Raw genomic sequence first — 20982 nt, 5'->3', positions numbered from 1 at the left:
CAAACCTGGTTTCTGTAACCTTTTTGACGCTGAGATGCTTGATTCTCCCTTTCATTCAGTTGCCCTCCCTCCAATGTGTTCTCCATTTGTCAAATACTTTTAAATAAGGCAACAAGTGGTGAACACAGTAAATTAAACATGTCTTATCTAATCTCTATCAGTAGTAGTATAATTGACTCTGATTTGTATTTAACTGCTCTATTTATACTTCCTACAATTTTGTTATCATTTTGATCCTATTTTAAGCACTAACACATGATGTGTTAATGCCATGTGTGCCCTCTGTTACTCTTGATTACTTTTGTAATCCCTTGTATACCTACACTGTCTCTTCTGTGTTTTATTTTAAATCTTGTTTAATGACAGTAGGATAAGATACATGTTCCTGGGGCATTTACTATATTAATTTACTGTGGAACACTTATCTATTTTTGTTTCCCATTTAAGTGAATCCTGCCATCTCTTCTCAATTCCGGCTCCATATCCTTCTGTGTCCTGTTTCGTGTCTCATTCTACTCCTATGCTGACTCCATTAAGCCTAGAGATGTTGGCCTAGCCCTTATAAATAAGGCTCAGATTTTGTCACGGTATTTTTAGTAAAAATCATGGGCAATAAACAAAAATTCATGGAAGCCTGTGACCTTTACAGTGATTTTTACTAAAAATATCCCTGACAAAATGGGGAGGGAGGAGGTTCCAGCACCCACACCAGCTGGGGGCTCTGGGGTCCCTCATCCCCGCTACAGTGGCTGGGAACTCTAGGGTCCCCACTGCGGCTGAGCTGCAGTGGGGTCCCCTCACTGCCTGCCACAGCTGGGCTGCTGTGAGGGAGTCCCCCCACTGCCTGCCGTGGCTGAAACACTGTGGGGTCTGGTCGCCGCGTCTGGGCACGTGCGGGGGACACCTGCTATGGCTGGGCTGCTGCAGAAGGATCCCTCTCTGCGGGGGGGCCTCTGGCGGGCATGCAGGGGGCTCCTGCTCCAGGGGCTCTGCAGGAGGGCTGCTGGCCATGCCTGAAGAGTGCTGATTGACTGTTCTGCCCTGCAGCCCGGAATTGCTGTCAGCCTGCCTGGTTGCATTGATACAAGCCATTTTGTATTATACACTGAAAATAATATCATCGAGTGAGAGGCCCTTTTACTATGATAAGTTAATGGAACTTGAATTATCTAACACCATTACTGCCTTTCCTTATAGTGTCTCTTGATTATAGCTCTTGCATTCCATATCAATAATGTAAAAGCTGACTCCTTTTTATGTTTTCCTCTCTTTTTTTAAGATTGTAAACACTTTTACACTTTCTAGTCCTACTTTCACTGCTTAATACTTGTTTGTCTGTCTCTCTATCTAGTAAGCTTACAAGCTTTCCCCTACTTTCTGCTGGCTTCCATACTCTCTTGCCATATGCCTGCCACTTCCCATGTCCTCTACTCAATCCAGGAATTTTATTTTCTAAGACAATTTGTCATATATCTAAAATATTGATGTCTAGCTGGAAAATGTGCTTTTCCTGAGTTGCAGTGAAGGGCATAATTAGCTGAGTGGAACCACAGGAGACGTGTGACAAAGTAGTAGGGCAATCCCTTCATTTCTTCTGCCACTCAGCTGCATTTACAAGGAAATTGAGGTAACAGGTCAGTTTTCACTGAAAGGCTCATTGAAAAGCCTGATTTTTTAAGTGCAAGTCATCAACTTGTCTGGCGGGTAGTAAGTAATTTAAATTTCAGTTGTCCACACCAGCTTTTTATTTGTACTGGGCTCTTGAACAATAGAAATGTCTTAATCTGCCCCTGTCTTCACAGCTTGATCAAGCCAGCCTCAGGTGGCTTCTTTTCAGATCCTTTCTTTTCAGATATAACCCATCTTTCTAACTGGGGTCTATGCTTATTTACATTGACACGTTTGCAGAATAACTTGTAAAAGAATGTATGGTAAATGGCCAATTTATTTTTCCTGAAGGGTTATCCTCTGACAAATTAAATGATTCCACTTAAGGGTCAGGCTTTGCTGAGGTTGGGAAGAACAGAGATTTTGACATTTTGTTCTGATAAATCTTCATAAGTGAGAGGAGTTTCGGTTATCCACTAAAGCAAAACACAGTTTGCTAGTATAATGATGCTAAAAAATTTCAGCACCATACTTTGACAACTATTTTGGGTACACGCTGGATATGCTATTTAAAACCAGTGTTAATAAGATTTAAAGTTCATATCAAGAGTAAATTGGATTTGAACTTGTAGGATTGGAAGTGCTATTAACTACTTATTTAATTTCCTTTTTGATTGAAGTATGGAAGATTCAGAAACTGCATAATTGGGAGTGAAATGCAAATTATAGATGTTAGCAGAAAATAATATTTTTTAAAATTGTTGTTTGACAATTAATTTTATGATCTTTTTAAAGCATGAGGAACACGATAAAACCTAGGCCATTATTAGTTTATTTGACTAACACAATAATCTAACCAATATTCGCAAAAAGAAAAGGAGTACTTGTGGCACCTTAGAGACTAACCAATTTATTTGAGCATGAGCTTTCGTGAGCTACAGCTCACTTCATCAGATAGCTCATGCTCAAATAAATTGGTTAGTCTCTAAGATGCCACAAGTACTCCTTTTCTTTTTGCGAATACAGACTAACACGGCTGTTACTCTGAAACCTAACCAATATTGGAGATGAAGGACTGAATTCTCATTTACACTGAGTTCCCTTTATGATTCTGTGGCTGTGTAAAAGGGCCTAAAGTGGGTGTAAATAATACAATTTGTGTAAATGAGAAACCACCCTAAAAATAAGAGCAGGAGATGGGAGAATAAATGTAACCTTTTGGAGATTTTCTGAGAAATGATTATATTTTGGTCTATTATACAATCTTGTAAACATTTGCCCATGTGAGTAGTCCTATAGAGAGCAGTACATTTATTCACATGCTTGTTTGAAGGATCAAGGTCTTACATTGTGAGTATGTTGTTGTCCTTTTCTTCATTGTTTAAAGTAGGTTTTCCTAGGATGCTATCCTGTAGCACTGTTTCTATTTAAATCTATTTAATCTTTGATGTGGAATGTGACTGATATCCTGTACAGTACAATCAATAAATGTTAAATGTAGCATTGGAGTAAATGAAGACTCATTGCAGGATGGGTCCACATATTTTGCTTTGAGCTCCCAAAATCTGTACAATATGGCCGAGAAAGAAGTTAAGTAGCCGGAGCAAAGTGACCAACTGCTGATATATACAGTACCCCAGAAAAGTGAATATAGTTGTAAACCGACTGGATAAAAATATATATCTATATCTATATCTATATATATTTCCAGATGGATCTCATCTCTTGCCAAGTAAATGATTTCTACAAAAATTATGCTGAACGAATTACTGCATCTAGGTGAGGAGAAAAATTCTCCCTCCTTTAAAATTTGATGCAGAAAATGTTGAGATAATGCAGGGATATGTCATGCCAGACGTACGACACATGCATTTTTAGCATTTTATGTAGTGGAGGTTGATATTATACAGAATGATCTAATATGAAGTGAAAAACAGTGGCCATTGTAAGTACTGAATACAGGAAGTTTTTTCTTTCTTTCTTCCAAAATGTAGTGGCGTTTTTGAGCTCATATCTGTCTGGAAGCATTTCAGCTTTCGACTGTTGTAGATTTTCTGAATAAGTAACTGCTGGTCTGTGTGACCCTTTACTATGTTTTTATCACTACTGTAGGCAAGGTGAAAAATCAGTCTGAATAATATAGAGAAACCTAAAATCAATACTGCATTTGTTAAAAGAGCAAACTAACTAGATTAAATGTGCCCCAGACAGTATCTTGCTTTTCACCCAGCCTTCCCGGGGTCAGGGCACTGTAACGTCTTTCCAGTTTTCCAAATAAGACTTTAGGAGACAATGATAAAAGGAAATTTTTGTTTCTGATTTTTCAGAAGGCACTAAGCATGTGTGTATTTTTTACCTAGCTCCCAATGCTCTCTTGGGAAATCTTTGATTTTCTTTGCAGTCTTGTTAGAAAGGAGATAAGAACTGTGCTTCAGTAGAAATAATGCCACACTTTTTTGTTTCTTCTTGTATGCGCAGAGCCTTTACTGAGTACTCTGTTGCTTTCTGATAATCCTACTAGGTTTCAGGGCTGCACTAGAAAGCAGAATAGCCAAAATGACCGTGGAAGTGGTTTTAAAGGGCAGTGCTGATATGACAAGGCTAAGGTGTCACTTTTTTTTTTTCCCAAGTCTTTAGTGGAATTGAGCAGCTTGTTTTCTTTCTATATTTTTAGCCATTGTCCATGTATAATTTCATTATTCTACAGGATAGCAAAGAGAGAGACCTGCAAGGGTGGGATAGTTCAATGGATCTGCCGATGGACAGGAGATGTGGGCTTTTTTTTTTTGCCTCTGGACAGAAAGAGTAAAATTCTGGCCCCATTGTAGCCAGTGGAAGTTTTGTCATTGACTTCATTGGCGCCGAGATTTCACCTAAGGAATCCACTGAGAAATAAAACTAGTGTTCCACTAACTGTCTGTAGGCCAACTGGCTTGCTCGTGCAATGAAGTTGTATTCTATCTCTGGTTTTTTTTTTAGAATATTTTCCCCCCTTACTATAAAGCAGATACATAGCTACTCTGGATACGTACTACAAGCATAATTATACAACTCTAGGCTAGGGAGGCATAGGTGTCTCGGAGTTATGAGCACTCTATGCTTCCTATATTGCTATGTGGCACGCTTGTCCTGGCTAGATCACAACTAGAAGGGAGGAGGGTCCTCGGGTTGTGCCAGTAGGGAGATGGCTGAGAACCACTTCTCTAGACTATAGTCATTTAGAGTTTGTGTGAATGGATTGGATTTACAGTACTATAGACTATATATATTTATCTCTAAATATATGTCTTTGCAGTGTTGGCAGGTACACTTTGGGAAAGTGGGATCATTTTTTGTACACTTTTGTTCAATAAAGAACAGCAAGGCATATGCATTTAAATCAGTGGATAGAAATGGCTGTTTAATCTTTTGGAATCTTAACTATACATGAAGCCAGTGTCCTATTGCTGTTCAATTCAGTGTATGATGGAGATTTTACAGTTGATTAGTGGTTTGCACCTTTATTCAGATTACTTTTTGTTATATTATGTCATAAGCTTGGAAGACAATTTGGCTTGTTCAGAAGTTAGAAATATATAGATGAATCATAATAATAATAATGAATAATTGTGTATATGTCTGAATATTTATGTATGGACACACAAACATTGCATCTGCCCTCACATGCATGTATCTATATACGCACACATGATATTGATTGATATTAATATCTACACCTACAAATATATATGTACGTATTTAAGACTCTCTCTCATATGGAGTAGTTAACTAAATATTTGCATTATGTGTGTGTGTGTTCTAACTGCACATATACAGCCCTGCATTGTCAGGGCAATGAGAGCTGCAAAAATCCCCTTTCAGTGTTTTGGTGACATTCCCTTTGTTATTTCACTATTGTGCTCTGCTTGATGTTCTAACACTTCCCATGTGCATTTCAGAAATACTCTGAGCAAGAAAAAATCCATTACATAACACATTAAGCATCACAACTATGAAGCAATTTGATTATCAGTGTAGTTCCAAAGAGAAGCCTGTCTGTTATATTTTTTAAAGGAATTTTAGAGCACTGAAGAACCTCTGACGTGGCCACTACACAAAGCTCTCTACAAACATTAAAGAGAAATTAAGCCAAAATCCCGTACTGCTCATACTGTAGAAAAATTATATTCTTGCAGAGAAAGATGTGATTCTCCAGAAAACCTGAACTGTAATACGTCTCTTGCATGAACGTATGTCCTACGACTCATAGAAAAACTGCATCTCTCAGCAGTTGCCAGTGTAAATGTGTCCTTTCAGTAAAATTCCACAATTTGTAACAGCAACAGTACGAGTACATCAAACAGCATAAGCACAGACTTCATTTTGCATCTTTTCCACAATGGAAATTTATAGCATGTTTGTGGTAGTCTCTCTGTTAGAGCTGAGGGAATAAATGATTTTTTGGGTTCGTTGGCGGAACTGAAAAAAACCAGTTTCAGATTAAAAGAATTTTTTCCCCCAGATTTTTGGTTTAGTTTAGGTTTTAGGTGTGGTTATTCCCTTGTTTGTTTTTCTTTAAATGAATCGAGCTCAATTCCTACGCAAACCATTATTCTGAAACAAAGGTGAAATATTTTCTTTTGAAAGTGTCTAAACAAAACAACATTTTCAATTTCTTTTTTCTGAAACTCCTTGCCAAATTCAACTTGAATTCACAAATAGTCTGGTCTCTCTAAAACTACATTTTCCAGCCAATGAATGACTCATCTGAAAAAAATTGCCTCGCTCTACTCTCTATCGCTACTTGCTCATATGGCTCCCATAACGATAGTACTGGTACCTATGTTCACCTTGAGCTGTTAATGTGATTAGAATGTCATTTAATTTCCTTAGAATATCAATATACCACGTAGAATGAATTTGGACAAAATGTAATGTGTGTTTAATAGGTACAATTGCTGACATGTTCTTTTATCTTGTACCTTTTTTAGGTGTAGACTGGCCTGAGACACTGATCTCTAGTTGACCCCTTAGCTTGAAATCGTAGACACTGCTCTGCCTAGCAACACTTACAGACAAAATAGTGGAAATTCAGGATGATGAATGTAGATTGCCATGCTGATTTGACAAGAGATTACTCTCAGTCTAACAATCAGTCCACATTGGCTTATTTCTCTGACAGGCTTTGCTTGAGCAACCCTGTTGTAAGGAAAGTCAGTGTGTCTCGGCCCACAAATTATCTTGCTTTTGCTAGCCAGATAAGGAGAGTGACACCTGCTTGTCTGTTTGATGCTGATGCCTTCTGATACCTGTTTCTTTGGTGTGGCTGAACCTGTGGTGATCCATTTGTCCAGAGCGTGGCTCGTTAGGAGGGGAGGGTACTTAATTTTTTTCAATCCACTGCACACTCTGGGAGCATTTTGGGTTAGGCTTGGTTCAATCTGCTTCCTCACTGGATTTCCTAGGTTCATATTTATTGTAATTATTAGCCTCTACCAACTGCCCGCTTACCATCTGTGAGTTGTGTTGAATGTATTTGCAATCACTCTTTCAAAAGTTTATTTAGTTTTCAGCTGCTGCTGGTGAGGTCATGAATTTTCTGAGGAGGAGAGATTTAAAAGGCACATTCCCCTGCTTAACAGGAATAGTGAGCCATGATCATTTCTTGAGAAATTTTCACATATGCATTATGTGAGATTTCTTATATTTCTTTTGGCTGTGGTGGCATTTGACACAAATGCTAATTAATTGTCACCTTGGTACATGCCACAACCTACACTAATATATCTGCAACCTTGTGACCTAGATGTCAGGGAAGTAACTGTTTTACAAATGTTGCATTCAGTGATATTAGTGAGAGAAACTTGTTTTTGAGGGGGGAGCAGTTGTGAGGTACGTTGTGGCTGTGTGAGGTAAAGAAAATAGTTCATTTGGCAGAAAACCCATGTGTCCTATCCCTCTCCTCTACTCTGATTGATCCAAACTTTCTTTTCAAGGTGAGAATATAAATCAATACCAAGAAAAATGGCCGAGCAAGCAGCATGCATGTCAACGAGTCATCTCATGCCTCTGGCAAAAAGGCTAAGCTAGTTGGTAAAACACTAGCATCTTTGCTTTCAAAAAGGTCAGATTTACCATTGTAATGAGTTACCCCAGCATTAGGTGATTATGATCTTGCAATTTTCACAGCTGAAGGACAACTGCAGGTATTGCAAGCTATGCCTGAGGTAGGGTTATCATATATGGCTCTCTTGTCTCTTTACACAATCATATCTGATGGATAGACTTGTACTATTATGATTACAATGCCCTCAATAGCTAAGCTTAATCCACATGACCATAGTGAAGCTCAGTTGTTCACTGTTCTGTTGTGTATTCAGAACACATTTTCATCCCACATGCATCGGTGTGTGGTTTCAGAACATTTTTGGGGTGAATGTTGAACACCTCTTTAAGATGAACCTGGAAAATTGTCTTTATTGCTACACCAGCACCACCACCAGCTGCTGCTTTTTCTCATTGCTACATACTAAACACTTCACGACTGGCAAAATTAACCGGCCAAAAATAATGCCTGCAGAAATAGTTTGTGTGTAATTGCAAAGTACATCAGAATGATTTATTGAGTTACTGGTATTAGATTTTACTTTCAACATTATTGAATAGAGTTGAAAAGTTTGTAAAACAAATATAAGATATTCTATTTATCTTTTCATATTGATAAAACAGCAGGAATCAGGTGTGATTTGCGCATATAGTAGAAATCTACTAACTAGCACGTCTTGCTGCACACAGAAACATGCCATCCTAGTTACTTTCTTGATTATCAGAGACTTATAAGAATTCTTTGTCCAGACTTGTATTCACTTCTCTTTCATAATTGTTTGAAAGCAAAGCATTAAAATATGTAAATTACTGTATTAAGGACAAAGAGATCCCTTTTTTAGAAGCCACAAGAGAGTAAGAAGCTGTCTGAAATGAATCAGTAGCTATACAGCGGATGGATTATGTTTGCAAGCTCCATTTCAGACTTATTTCCTACTATGGGTAGGTTTATAGACAACACTAGGAGTCTCCGTTAAACTGACTAAGTTTGCCACTTATCCATTGTTTAAAGTCATTGATGTGAATCTCTTCCCAGGCATTTGTTTCAGTTAAAATTGTATGCTAGTTGAAATTGCCTGTTTCTATCATCTTGAAGTGCATCATATTAAATGTGGACTATTTAGTATTTGTGTGTGCTGTTAATAGGCTGGTTTGGTTGCATATTAACTGACAGTAACATTTTTCACCCTTAGTACTTAACTTTACTCTGGGTCAATCCTAAGTAATAAAACCCTTAGTGTCTCTGTACAATCTCAAAGTCACTAAAATAGAACTCCATTAATATTCTCCCACAAAATCCTCATTATACTGTTACTCACTGGACATTTTCCACATACTGCACAGGCAAATTAGGCATGCAATACCATTTAACAATAGCATGGATGTTCCTTTGGTAAATTCCCACAGCACAAGAAGCTGAATATTTACCCCAGAGTGTCTGACCACAGGGAATTTCATCAGGTTCTCCATAAATTAATGAAGGAGGGGAGTTTTGTGCTCTCTCTTTGTCCTCAGAGTAAATCATGCTAATCATTTTCCAGGAAATAACAGAAGATAGAGTGGAGACCCCAACATATATCCTCAACGACCATTCCTTTCACCTCACCACTACTCAACATCCTCCTTCCCTAAAAAGATCTGCTTCTCTTTTATATAATCTCTTTCAAATGATTCAGAGTAATTCTTCTATCATCTCTCCTCAGGAGAATTAGGACAATGGTAGTTGGAACAGCTTGCATAGCGCAGAATTTGTTTCAGAAACCATTTAGCTGGTCACTGTTGTAATTCCCAGAAAGAAAGAAGATAAAATGTCCTGAAACAGATACCAGAGCATGTATGTTTGAAGATCTTTGAAGCTTTCACAGGCTGTCACCAAGGGTAATAGATATATGCAAAGATGTATAAAGGATGCAGTTCATTCATAAGGAGAGCTGGTTGGGAATTTTTTGATAACACTTTTTTCCATTCGAAGAAGACGATTTATCAAAACTGAAACTTTTCACTGAAATGTTTTAATTTCAATGAAACTTCAGTTGGGAAGGCTTCTCAGATGCAGAATGGAATTGAGAACGAGTGCCCAGAAAAGCCAATAGCCCATCTGGGCTGTTGGAAGACCTAGGTTCAGGTCCCTGTTCCCAAGGGAAAGGCAGGGAAGATCCTTGAAGCTGGGTCCCCCACATCCCAGGCCAATCTACTGATCTATGGGTGTAGTCTGCTGTGACATCGGAGTAGTTTGACCTCTATATTTGGGGAGACAGCTCCAGTCAGGCCAACAGGGCTGTGCGTGGGGGAGGGGACACACTTACCCAAGGCTTGCAAACTACGCCTGTGGCTGTGGGTTTTCTCCTCCTCCTCCTTTTTAATGAAAATTATTGAAAATGTTATTTCCATCTCGTTTTTGTTCCACATAGGAATGAAAACAAATGGTGGAACCTCAAATTTTTTTTACACAGCTGAATTCTTCTTTTCCACCCAGCCCTAGTCATAACTGGTTTTTTTAAAAGTAGGGAGCCTGTAAGGGCAAAACCGATGAAAGATCCTTTTGATTCTCTTCTTATTTAAATTAGCTATTGAAAGTGTATTTTTATGACATGCACCTTTTTTGATAACACACTTTTGGAAATCAAGAGAATGAACATACCAGCGTATATACCAATATTCGCTAAAGACAGACAGCTAGCCAGTCTCAAATAGTATGAAAAGAAACCAGTGGCTGTGAAGACTGAGCAAGTATGTATAGCAGCTTCTGAGTCTTTTATTAATGTTAATATTCTGGGATAATAGAAGAAGAAACTTACAGGGAAGTGTGAATAGGCTTAGGCCTGCTCTACATTTAAAAGTTTGACATAGCTACAGCTCCACATCCCTGAGTGCTGCTACGTGGACATAATCTAATCCCCAGTGTAGATGCAAGTGGGTTGATAGAAGAATGCTTCCATCAAAACTGGCTGCCATCACTTGCGGAGGTGGAGTTCCTACAGTGATGGAAAACCCCCTTCTCTCGCTGTAGTCAGCATCTGCACCACAGGAGCTATGTCACTGTAGCATCCATGGCATAGTTATGGCTGAAGTCCTGTCCCGGTCTGGCACAAAACAAATGCACAGGGTGAGTGCCCACGCTCACCCCACTTTCTGGAATTCTTTTATAAGCAGTGTGAAATAACAACAGGAGAACAAAGCTCAGCCTAGCCTAGAGTTTTTTCTGTCTCAGACCCTAGTTCCTTCTACCATCTTAAATCCAACGTAGGATTAATGAGCCACACCTATCTCAGTGAGTTAGCAGAAATTCATCAGCGTATTTATACAGCATGCCAGCACTTTTAACCTAGTGGGTGCAACGTAAGCCCCTGCCAACTGTGATAGGAATATTGCTATATGGAAAGGAAAAGATTTTAAAATGGCTACTGCTAACAGAATGTGAGTGGTAATTCGCAGTCCCAGCAGAATGGTGAAGGTCGGATCAAAATTTCCATTTCACCTAAGATGGCTCTCAATGTTTTTACTCTCAATGTTTTTACATTGCTGCACAGTATTATTTCCAAGATGCCGCCATTTTAGCCACTGGAGAATATGGGGAAAACAGTTCCATATTAGCGGCTGTGTGTGGAAATAAACTTTTTTTCTTGTAAATTAAATTTAAACTTCACAAGAGAAATACTACCCCTCCCCCAAATAATTCAAATAATGTGCTGTGTGGATACGGAGTTTGCTTGTACCTTATGGCTAATGCTCCCTTGGCTTTTTGTGCCTTTGTCCTTTTCAGTATTCTGGAGGAACACTCACCGCAGTAATATGGGCCAATGTCTATCTTATTACTTTATCTGTTTTATCTTTTGTGAAATTGAGCTGTTAGTCAGAATTGTTTAAGCTGCTGCTCCAGCAATTGGTTAACCATGACGCTCCTCAAACTCATTTCTTTCAAGTAATTTGATTCCCACGTGCTCACTGAGATTGCTTCTTTGCAGAAAGGAAACGGTATGTCTGTGGGAGGGAGGGTGGGAGTGAGCAGACAAGGACTGTTGTGGCTGAGAAATGCAGATTTAAGATAAAAACAAAACAAAAGCATGTTTTAAAAGATCACATTGCATTTCATCTCCCTTCACCTAAGTCTATAAAGCAAAATGTTTTCATGTTCACTGAATTCAAGCACATGTAGGGCCTTTTGTGCTGAGAGAGTACAAAATAGCAAGTGAAATTCCATCCTTCTCTCGTTGTTCATCAGTTATGCCTAAAGCTGATGTGATTATCTTTTTCAGTAATATCGCCAGGAAAAAATGTGTAAAATAATTAGGTTTATTTTATTTTTTTGGTAACAGTGGTCCTAAAAGTCTCCTATAGATTTTAAGATAGCTCTTGAAATCATGAATAGAGGTTAGGGTTTTTATTTTGTTCCCCAAGCTGTTTCTTTCACATCCTGGCTATTTAGTAGTGGTAACTGAGCACCAATTTTGTAGATCAACTTCTATTTAAGATTAGTTAGTATGGAAGCATTTTTCTGCATTTTTCTAAATAATGTACAATTTACTCAGAGATTTATAATTCCATAAAATTGAGAATATTTTATCGCAGCTTTGGGCAAGAACCCTGCAGTGGGGAGGAAAATCAAGTCTTAAAGGTAAATCTTGCTAGAAGGAGACTTGTTCTGTAAATAAATATTCCATGTATAAGCAATGGTAAAATTTACATGTCTGAAATATGCTTGGCATTACTACCCAACCATTGTGTGCCCAAGCAGACATGTCAAATACAAGGCAGGGAAATGCTACTGATACTGTTAAGAAGAGCCTGCTTTGAGTTCTGTTAATTGAAAATAGAACTGATCATTGGTTTGTGGTATGAGGAAATTGCTTTGATAACTTAGAGTCATAGACTCATAGAAATGTAGGGCTCAAAGGGACCTCGAGAAGTCAAGTCCAGCCGACTGCACTGAGGGAGGCCCAAGTAAACTTAATAACGTCCTTGTTAAATGTTTCAAGGACATGCAACCCTTGGGGATCATACCGGCAAATTGCAGAGGACCCCATTGATCGACTCCCATTGATTTCAATAAGGGTAGAAGGTCTTTGGCACCTCTCTGGTTTTGGGCCCTAAAAGGAAAGGTTTATGCTTTAATAGGAAACATACAATGTTTGCATATATTGAATGTTAATATTAATCAAGTGCTATTAATGTCTGTTTGTGTTTTAACCTATTAAACTAATAGACAGTAGACGTGTGATTTGTCAGTTCAAAACTGTGCACTTGATGAGGGTAAAATCCTTCTTTTGGGGAAATGATGTTATGGAGACACGACTCAAAGTGAATGGACACTTGGTTTGAAGCATGTAAATAATTTTTCCTGTTTGGCTAACATTAAGGCACAGAAACTAAAATAATTCCGAAGGGGTGAGTTTCCTTAAATGTCATGGTCACTGCTCTGGCAATTTAATGAGATCCTAACGTGAGTCTAAATGTACCCTTAGTACCGATGAGAATTAGGCCCATTAAGCTGCAAGGCAATGGACAATCAAGGCCATTGAGGGTTTTCTTTTTTCACTTTCAGGAAGTGGGGAACTGGTTCCACCTATGGGGTGTGTGAATAAAGTGTAAAATACTATACATGTACACTGATGTATACCAAACTGTGATAAAGGTGTTTCTGTCTAGCACTTCTGACATCTCAGTCACATTCAACCCACAATTTCATTTGTTTTCCTCCTTATGAGGCTCTCAGAGTTGGACTCATGGTTTTACAGGCAACTAGATTTTTAAAAAAGTAGATTTTTAAAAACTCTTAAGATATTTCTAAAATAGTTTTTCTATATGTTATGAAGCATAAACATAATACATGTTTGTGTGATATAAAGGTTTTATTTCCAGTTCTGTGGTATGACCTGTACTCTACCACTCTTGAATAACAGAGTTTTGCCACATAGTTGATCAAAATATGGGTAAAAAAACTTGCCATGTTTTTTTTTTAATTTAACACTTCAAAATTCCAAAAAAAATTGACTATGTATATGCCTGGAATAAAAAAGGGATGGTATTTTCATTAAAAAACTGCAAATCATCCTTCTTTAAACTCAAAATGTTGATAAAGAACTTTATCGAAAAATTTAAATTTGGAAAACTTTTACCAACTATAATCCCCAGCTCCTGCTGATAAAAGTCATTGTCGCACCTGACATTATCAGATCTTTTATATTTTTCGTATGTTTTTATACACACACAACTTACCTCTTTCTTCTTTTTATTTCCACTCTTTGTTCAGGTTTTCCAAATGAGCCTGCTGCTGTTATTGCCCTTACCACTATTAAGGAATGGTTGAACAAGAATCACAATGAGGTATGTAATGAAAGAAAACTTTCCTGATCAGATTTCAGGATTACTTAGTTTGACCCAAAATTGTGAAAGAGCATATCAATAAGTATGCAATTGATCCTTTGAAATTAGGACTATGTAAAATACAACAAAGCAGGTGCGTAACATCAGTGGTAGTTTGGACTGTATATACCAGGAGTATTATCATATTTAATAAGCTATATGGAGGCTAAAGGGAAATATATTCTATTTGTAACAGTACCGTGCATTTCCTGTGCATTGTACTGTGCATTGTGATGCTCCTACGCAAAGTAAAGCATCCTCTGCGTAAAGTTGTCCCTGAGAGACAAAGTTTTCATATAATAATGGAGAGAATCCTGTAAAGGGAATGTATATAATGGGCTTCAATGGAACTGCTACCAGGGACAGTAGTTTTTTAGGAGCTGGTTTATACCAAAGAGCTTTATGATGAAAATAATCTCTGAGTTTATTAATTTTTAGGTTCCTTTCACTTTATTATACTATTACTTTTCATTGGAAACTGTCTACTTACTTAAAATTTCACACTTATGTCAAACATTAACAGACCTGAACTACTTCCACAACTACACTGTCATGATGGTTATTTTTTTTTATGAAACAAAATGCATTCCATACCTCCTGTTCTGTTTCTCTTTTCTTCCTTTTTTGTCTTCTTAACTCTGATGGAATATGTTAAGTGGCACTGAACTGGAGAAATGAGCAGAAAAAAAGTGACTGAATGAATAAAATAATCATGATGTCTTAAATTTAAGACGTGCCTGTTTCCATATTTTGACAGCCAGCAGATTTCCAAGTGTCTAGTGTTGTTTAATACTTTTCTCACAAAATGTTTAATTTTGCATAGCTCAGGTTAGAATGGTTTCCTAAATAATCATCTATATGATATTTCAGCTTGGAAATGTATATTTGGGGTTCTGTTTACCAAGATCGTTCAGGGATATTAAGTGATAAATTGAGCAAGTTATTTTCAGCAACTTTAGAGTTGAATGCAAAAATTGTATGCTGAGGTTTTTTTTAAAATGGATGACCAAAGTTATGCTCTGAAGTCCATATTAAAGTCCCTAAAAAACTGGCCTGACTCTCCAGAGTTCCACGGGTCTTCAAGACTCCAGCAGTGAGGTCAATAGGAGTTCTCGATGCTCAGCCCTTTTGAAAATCTGGCCATTTTTTTATGTGTCTAAACTTTGCCTTAGGAGTCTAACTTTATACTTGTATTTTTGAAAGTCTGGGCTACTTGTATCCGGTTTATTAAATCCTAAAACAGATGTAATGGTAGAAACTGAAAATATTCCAGTCAGCCCTATGCATTTTCAGTGTTTTGGCTGATCCTATTTCAGTTTTGTGCTTTTTTACCGCAAATCTAAAAAACCAAACAAACAACCTTTCATTTTCCAGAACTAAATCTGTGTGTCTCACAACTCGTGTGTACTATCTGCTTCAATTCCCTTCCTAATCATTTTTATTTTAATGGTGCTTCAGGGAGCCTGACTTCTTTTGGCAAAGTAGACTGCAAATTAGAGTAAAACAGATGGGCAAGGGTTCTTTAGACAAAAGCCATTTTCTCATCTTGCTCTATGGCTTGGGCTATTGTTTTTAAGACACAAAGAATATCTATTTCCCTGGATGTTATCTGTACCCTCCCTTATGTCTGTCCCTTGCCTGACCTATATTTGAACCTTTCCTGTGTCCTGTTGGCTTCTTCTCTGTCTCCTACTTCCTACTCCTCTCTGGCTCAGTGTGCTGCCCCAGCCCTTTTCTAGCTCCCTCAATTAACTTGATATAATGTCCTCCCCAGGCTCTTAGAAACCCCTGCCTTTGCCTTGAATGGAGGCCTTGTTATGAGTTCAGAAGTCATGGATCGCATTGGGAGTGCTTATCTTTCTATGTGTTTTACTTGAGTTGTAAACACTTAAGGGAAAGGAATGTGACTCAATCTGTTTGTCAAGTGGCATGTAGTTTGCAGACTGCATATATTGATGTAAATAATCATTAACATTGGGAATAGGCACTTGCTATCTCCTTTTCTTGCCTTCTCTAAAGCAGTTCCTTCTAATTCTGAGCCTTCCAGCCTGCAGATCCCCCACCTCTTTACTTGCAGGACTGTAGCTTCCCATATTTTTGTGTACCACCTAGTGAAATGGAACCCACATCCTGACTGGGGCCATTGGGTGCCGCCACAGTACAAATGTTTTAAAAAAAAATCATGTGTTTACATCATCACTGCTTCTAAGGATGGACTGGAAGTCCAGTTGTGTCACTGTGTCTGTCTTGGGTCCCCTGTACAGCACCTCCCTATTACATTGTTGTGTTCCTTGGTGCTTAGGAGCACATCAAATCTAAGTCTTCAGTGTGACGCATTTTAAAGCATGATGAATGCTAGATTATTGTGTAACAGTGAATGCAACGCTTCAGAAGTAATCACTTGGGCCATTTGTTAATTTCTGGAGGAAAGAAGGGGTGCTTCATTCGGCTGAAGATCTGATTTGTGTGTGAAACCATACCAGTAGCAGAAACCCCACTGCGGGCCATCAGTGAGTAATCACTGAACAGGTCTAACTAGTGTTTTAGAAAATAATATTTTTTCATATAAGTTGTATGGTTTTCCATAATCATTCTTTGCATAAAAGTGAGAAGAAAACCTTTGACATTTGGAAACCAGTTTGTAGAGTCATAAATTCCAAGGCCAGAAGGGACCACTGTGATCATCTAGTCTGTCTTTTTGGATAGCATAGGCCATAGAATTTCCCCCCAAATAATTCCCTGCATAATATCTGTTAGAAGAACATCCAATATTGATTTAAAAATTGCCATTGATGGAGAATCCGCCATGCCCCTGGGTAAGATGTTTCAATGGTTAATTACTCTTAATGTTAAAAAATTATGCCTTGTTTCCTGTCTCAATTTGTCTCGCTTCAGTATCCACCCAGGGAAATATTATGCCTTTCTGTGCTAGATTGAAGAGCCCATTTTTAAATATTTGTTCCCCATGTCAGTTCTTTCAGACTATAATTGTTTACTTTCACTTTGTTGAGCTAAATAGATTGAGCTCTTTGAGCCTATCACTATAAGGCATGCTTCCTAACCCTTTAATCAATCCCATGGTTTTTCTTTGAACCCTCTCCAATTTTTCAAAATTTTCAACCAGAAACAGTATTCCAATAGTGGTCAAACCAGTGCCAAATGCAGAGGTAAAATAATCTCATTACTACTACTTGAAATTGCCCTGTTTATACTTCCAAGGCTCTCATTTGCCCTTTTGGACACTGGAGCTCATGTTAAGCTAACTATCCACCAGCAACCCCAAATATTTTTCAGAGTCACTGCTTTCCAGGATACAGCCCCCATCCTGTAATTATGGCCTATATTCTTTTTTCATAGATGTTACATTTGCATTTAGCTATATCAAAATATATACTGTTTGTTTGTGCAAAGTTTGGCAAGCGATCCAGGTTCCTCTGTGTCAGTGTCCTGTCCTTTACATTATTTACCACTCCCTCAATTTTTGTGTCATCTGCAAAATTTATTAATGATAATTTTATATTTTCTTCCAGGACATTGATAAAAATGTTAAATAGCATAGGGCCAAGAACTGAGCACTCTGGGAGTGCACTGGAAATACAAACACTCGATCATGACTTCCCTTTTAAGATTAAATTTTGACACCTATCAGTTCATCTGCTTTTAATCCATTTAACGTGTGCCATATTAATTTTACATCATTCTAATTTTTTAATCAAAATGTTGTGCGTACCAAGTAAAATGCTTTACAGTCGTCGAACTACATTACATCAACAATATTACCTTTGTCAACCAAACTTGTTGTTTCAACAAAAAAGGCATCAAGTTAGTTTGATAGGATCTATTTTCTATAAACCCAAGTTGCTTGGCATTAATTATATTACCCTCCTTTAATTCTGTATTGATCAAGTCCTCTTCCTCAAGTCAGCTGCTCCATTATCTTGCCAGGATCAATGTCAGACTGTCAGGCCTATAATTACATGGGTCATCCCATTTACCCTTTTAAATATTGGCACTTTGTTCCAGTCTTCTGGAACTTCACCAGTGTTCCAAGATTTATTGAAAATCAATATCTATGGTCCAGCGAGCTCCTCTGATAGCTATTTTAAAACTCTTGGATGCTAATTATGTGGACTGGCTGATTTTAAAAAGGTGTGTCTTTAGTACCTGCTGTTCAATATCCTCCAGAGAAACTAGTGGAATGGAAAGACTGTCTCATCATCATCATATGAAGAGAGTACATTATCTGGTTTCCTTTCCCACACACCAAGAGTTCTCTTGTACTCCAGACATAGTCAGCCAGTGGAAATTGGCAAAGCTCAGTTGACTTCAGTTTACACCAGATGAGGATGTGGCCTACTGTATTTAGTCAACCCTTACCCTCTTCTTTGGGTATGGTTTTGTTGGTAATTTAAACAATAACAAACTTCAGCCTAAGCTTTCTCCCTAAGCTTGGCTGTTCTTAGGGCTTCCTTGCAGAGACTTCTCCACTGTAGAGACCAGATCTCTTTAACTAGTGCCACTCCTAACTCCACACCAGAAGCACACCTGCCATAATGAGTCTGCATAAATTAGTCAGTATCTCCTTCCAGCAGGGTGGATAAAGAGAGAAGAACCTTGACACCCTGTTACAGCTGGCCTGACACCTTTCAGATTGTTTGGCTGTTTCTTTGCTCTCACTAATCAATGCCAGCTCTCTTGTTTCACTATCGTTGGGGAGCAAGAGGAGGGGACCACAGTCTATTTTGCACTTAATCAAGTGTACATGTGTCTATTCCTGACTTGTCATCCTCTGAAAGTCAAATTCCTTTTCTCTTCTCTCCAAGATGTCCAGCAGTGGTTACCCCAATTGAACAAATATTCAGTTCCAGTTACCTTAAATAAAATCTCGGGTACTTTGGGGCCTGGAGTACAAAATGCAGAGTACATCGCAAAATAAAAGTTATAGGAGGATATAAAAACAGAGTGATAGTCTACTCACTATGACAGAAGCAAGGCGCTAAACTTAGTAATACAGCACAGTACAGAAAACTGTTGTATCCCTGAAAAACTGTCATGTTCCTGAAAGGGGAGGCAACCATCCCCACTGACCTCTCTCTACCATCATGTAGTCTTTTCCCCCTTTTGATGCAATAATGAAGATTTTAACTGTGTCAGTTTGATTCAGAATTTAGTAAATGTATTCCTGTTCAACCTGGAGTCATTGAAAATATTTCCTTGCTGGCGCATCTCCTTGTATTTCACAGCAGATCCTTATCAGTTTTTCTGTGGCAGTGTTTACTGGAAAACTGATTTGCATTTAATAAAAGGTTTTCTCACCCAAGTCCATTGTTGTGCCCAACCCTCAGGTGTTTGCATAAAAACTTATTAGCATGTTTAACTTCAGTGTCTCTTGGATGAATGTCTCATCATCATGCAAATTGAGCTAGCCACTTTCTGAGGTTAATTGTTACAAAAAAAAACCTTACAGAGACAGCCTGATTGACTGAACACTAAATATAAAATTCAGAATAGCAGAAGTAATTTACACCTGGCAGGCAGGGCACCCACCATCACTGTATTGCAGTCTAAAACTTAACTACATTGTGCTCACCAGGGAAAACAATACAATAAGCAACAATTTATATTTAGTTGTACTTTACACACAGCTCTGCTCTAGTCTTGAAATGTAGCTCTAAGTCAAACTAATTTCTAGCCATGTTTTACACCTATATCTGCTGACTTGCAGCCAGAGGGCAAATCTAGTTTAGCAGTTAGTAAATAGTACTATATTGTAAGCATAGAAATCCCTTATAGCAAACTCAGAAGAATAGTAGTAATCAGCAGTACTGGGTTAATTTTCTGCAGACCACGTAGGCTCTCGCTTTAGCAAACTACGTTTTCATATTTCATAAACCTCTAAAGGTTTAACAGAATTCTTCAGAGCACAGAATAGAATTGGGTTCCATCCTGTAGGAAATTATTCTCTAGAAATTCATTTAAGAAATGCACATTAAGCCCCTTAAACAATTCAGAATGCGTCTTTCTGTGCTAATTTGACAAGGTCAGAGACATTGCCCCTTATATATCACAAAGGAACTGTGGGACTTTTAGCTCCTGATGCCAGTAGTTTGTTTCTTTTTTTTTCTTGGCAGAGATCTTTGAACATATGCAATGTTAAAAAATGTTTGTCACTTTTATTTCAGAATCACATTATGTATCACAAAAGGAGAAAAAAAACAAAACTCCCAATGTGGGTGATGCCTTATGTCACTGACATGAAAAGCCTCAGGACCTTTTCACTGCTCAAAAAAGGACTTACATTCAATAGTAGAGGTTTTTTCTTTTACTTGCCCAAAATGTTACAACTTCTAGTATGCACCCAATTAGGAAAATAAAAATCTGCAATGTGTATCTGCCACCCATTCCATCAGAAGAACAACTGATGTGGATGAATAATGCATTCATAGAAAATAAGTCAATATGTTCCTGATTCTTTGCTGGATTACTACTTCAATAGATTTTTGTAGCCTTCAGTGGGTAAGATTTGGCTCCATATGTTTTAGCTAGCAGGTGAACAATTTTTTAGTGGGGGTGGAACATGGGGTGTGGGATTTGCAGCATAACAGGATGGATGAAATCCTGGACTCGTTCAACTCAATGAAAGTTTTGTCTTTGACTATGGTGGGGCCAGGATTTCATCCAGGCCAAAGTTTTCAAGATAAAGCATGATAAATTATTTTTCTTTTTACTGTTAGCAGCTAGACTTTGTATTTCATGTTGTTGGAAAAATGTGACTCCTCCTATGAAATTGTGGTATAGTAAAATATGGACTGTCCATGTAATGGAAAAGCTTTCACACCACGTGCCTACAGAAGAGAAGTGCCAAAAAGAGGAGAGGTATTTAGAAATTAGGTCACTTTTTTTAGTGTGCTTAGAAGAGGAGGTCTT

General features: G+C 38.0%; 1 protein-coding gene across 1 annotated transcript in view; it reads left to right on the top strand.

Annotated features, from left to right (window-relative positions):
• MACROD2 (mono-ADP ribosylhydrolase 2) overlaps window positions 1–20982 on the top strand; it is a 1333771-nt gene that overhangs the window by 952918 nt on the left and 359871 nt on the right. The window contains exon 8 of the mRNA XM_077812043.1: window positions 13943–14016. Coding sequence (XP_077668169.1) covers window positions 13943–14016 — 74 coding nt within the window. The remainder of the gene's footprint in view (window positions 1–13942; window positions 14017–20982) is intronic.

Source organism: Eretmochelys imbricata, chromosome 3 (assembly GCF_965152235.1).
Source record: "Eretmochelys imbricata isolate rEreImb1 chromosome 3, rEreImb1.hap1, whole genome shotgun sequence".
Classification (NCBI taxonomy): Eukaryota; Metazoa; Chordata; order Testudines; family Cheloniidae; genus Eretmochelys; species Eretmochelys imbricata.
This window is presented reverse-complemented; position numbering and strand designations above follow the sequence as displayed.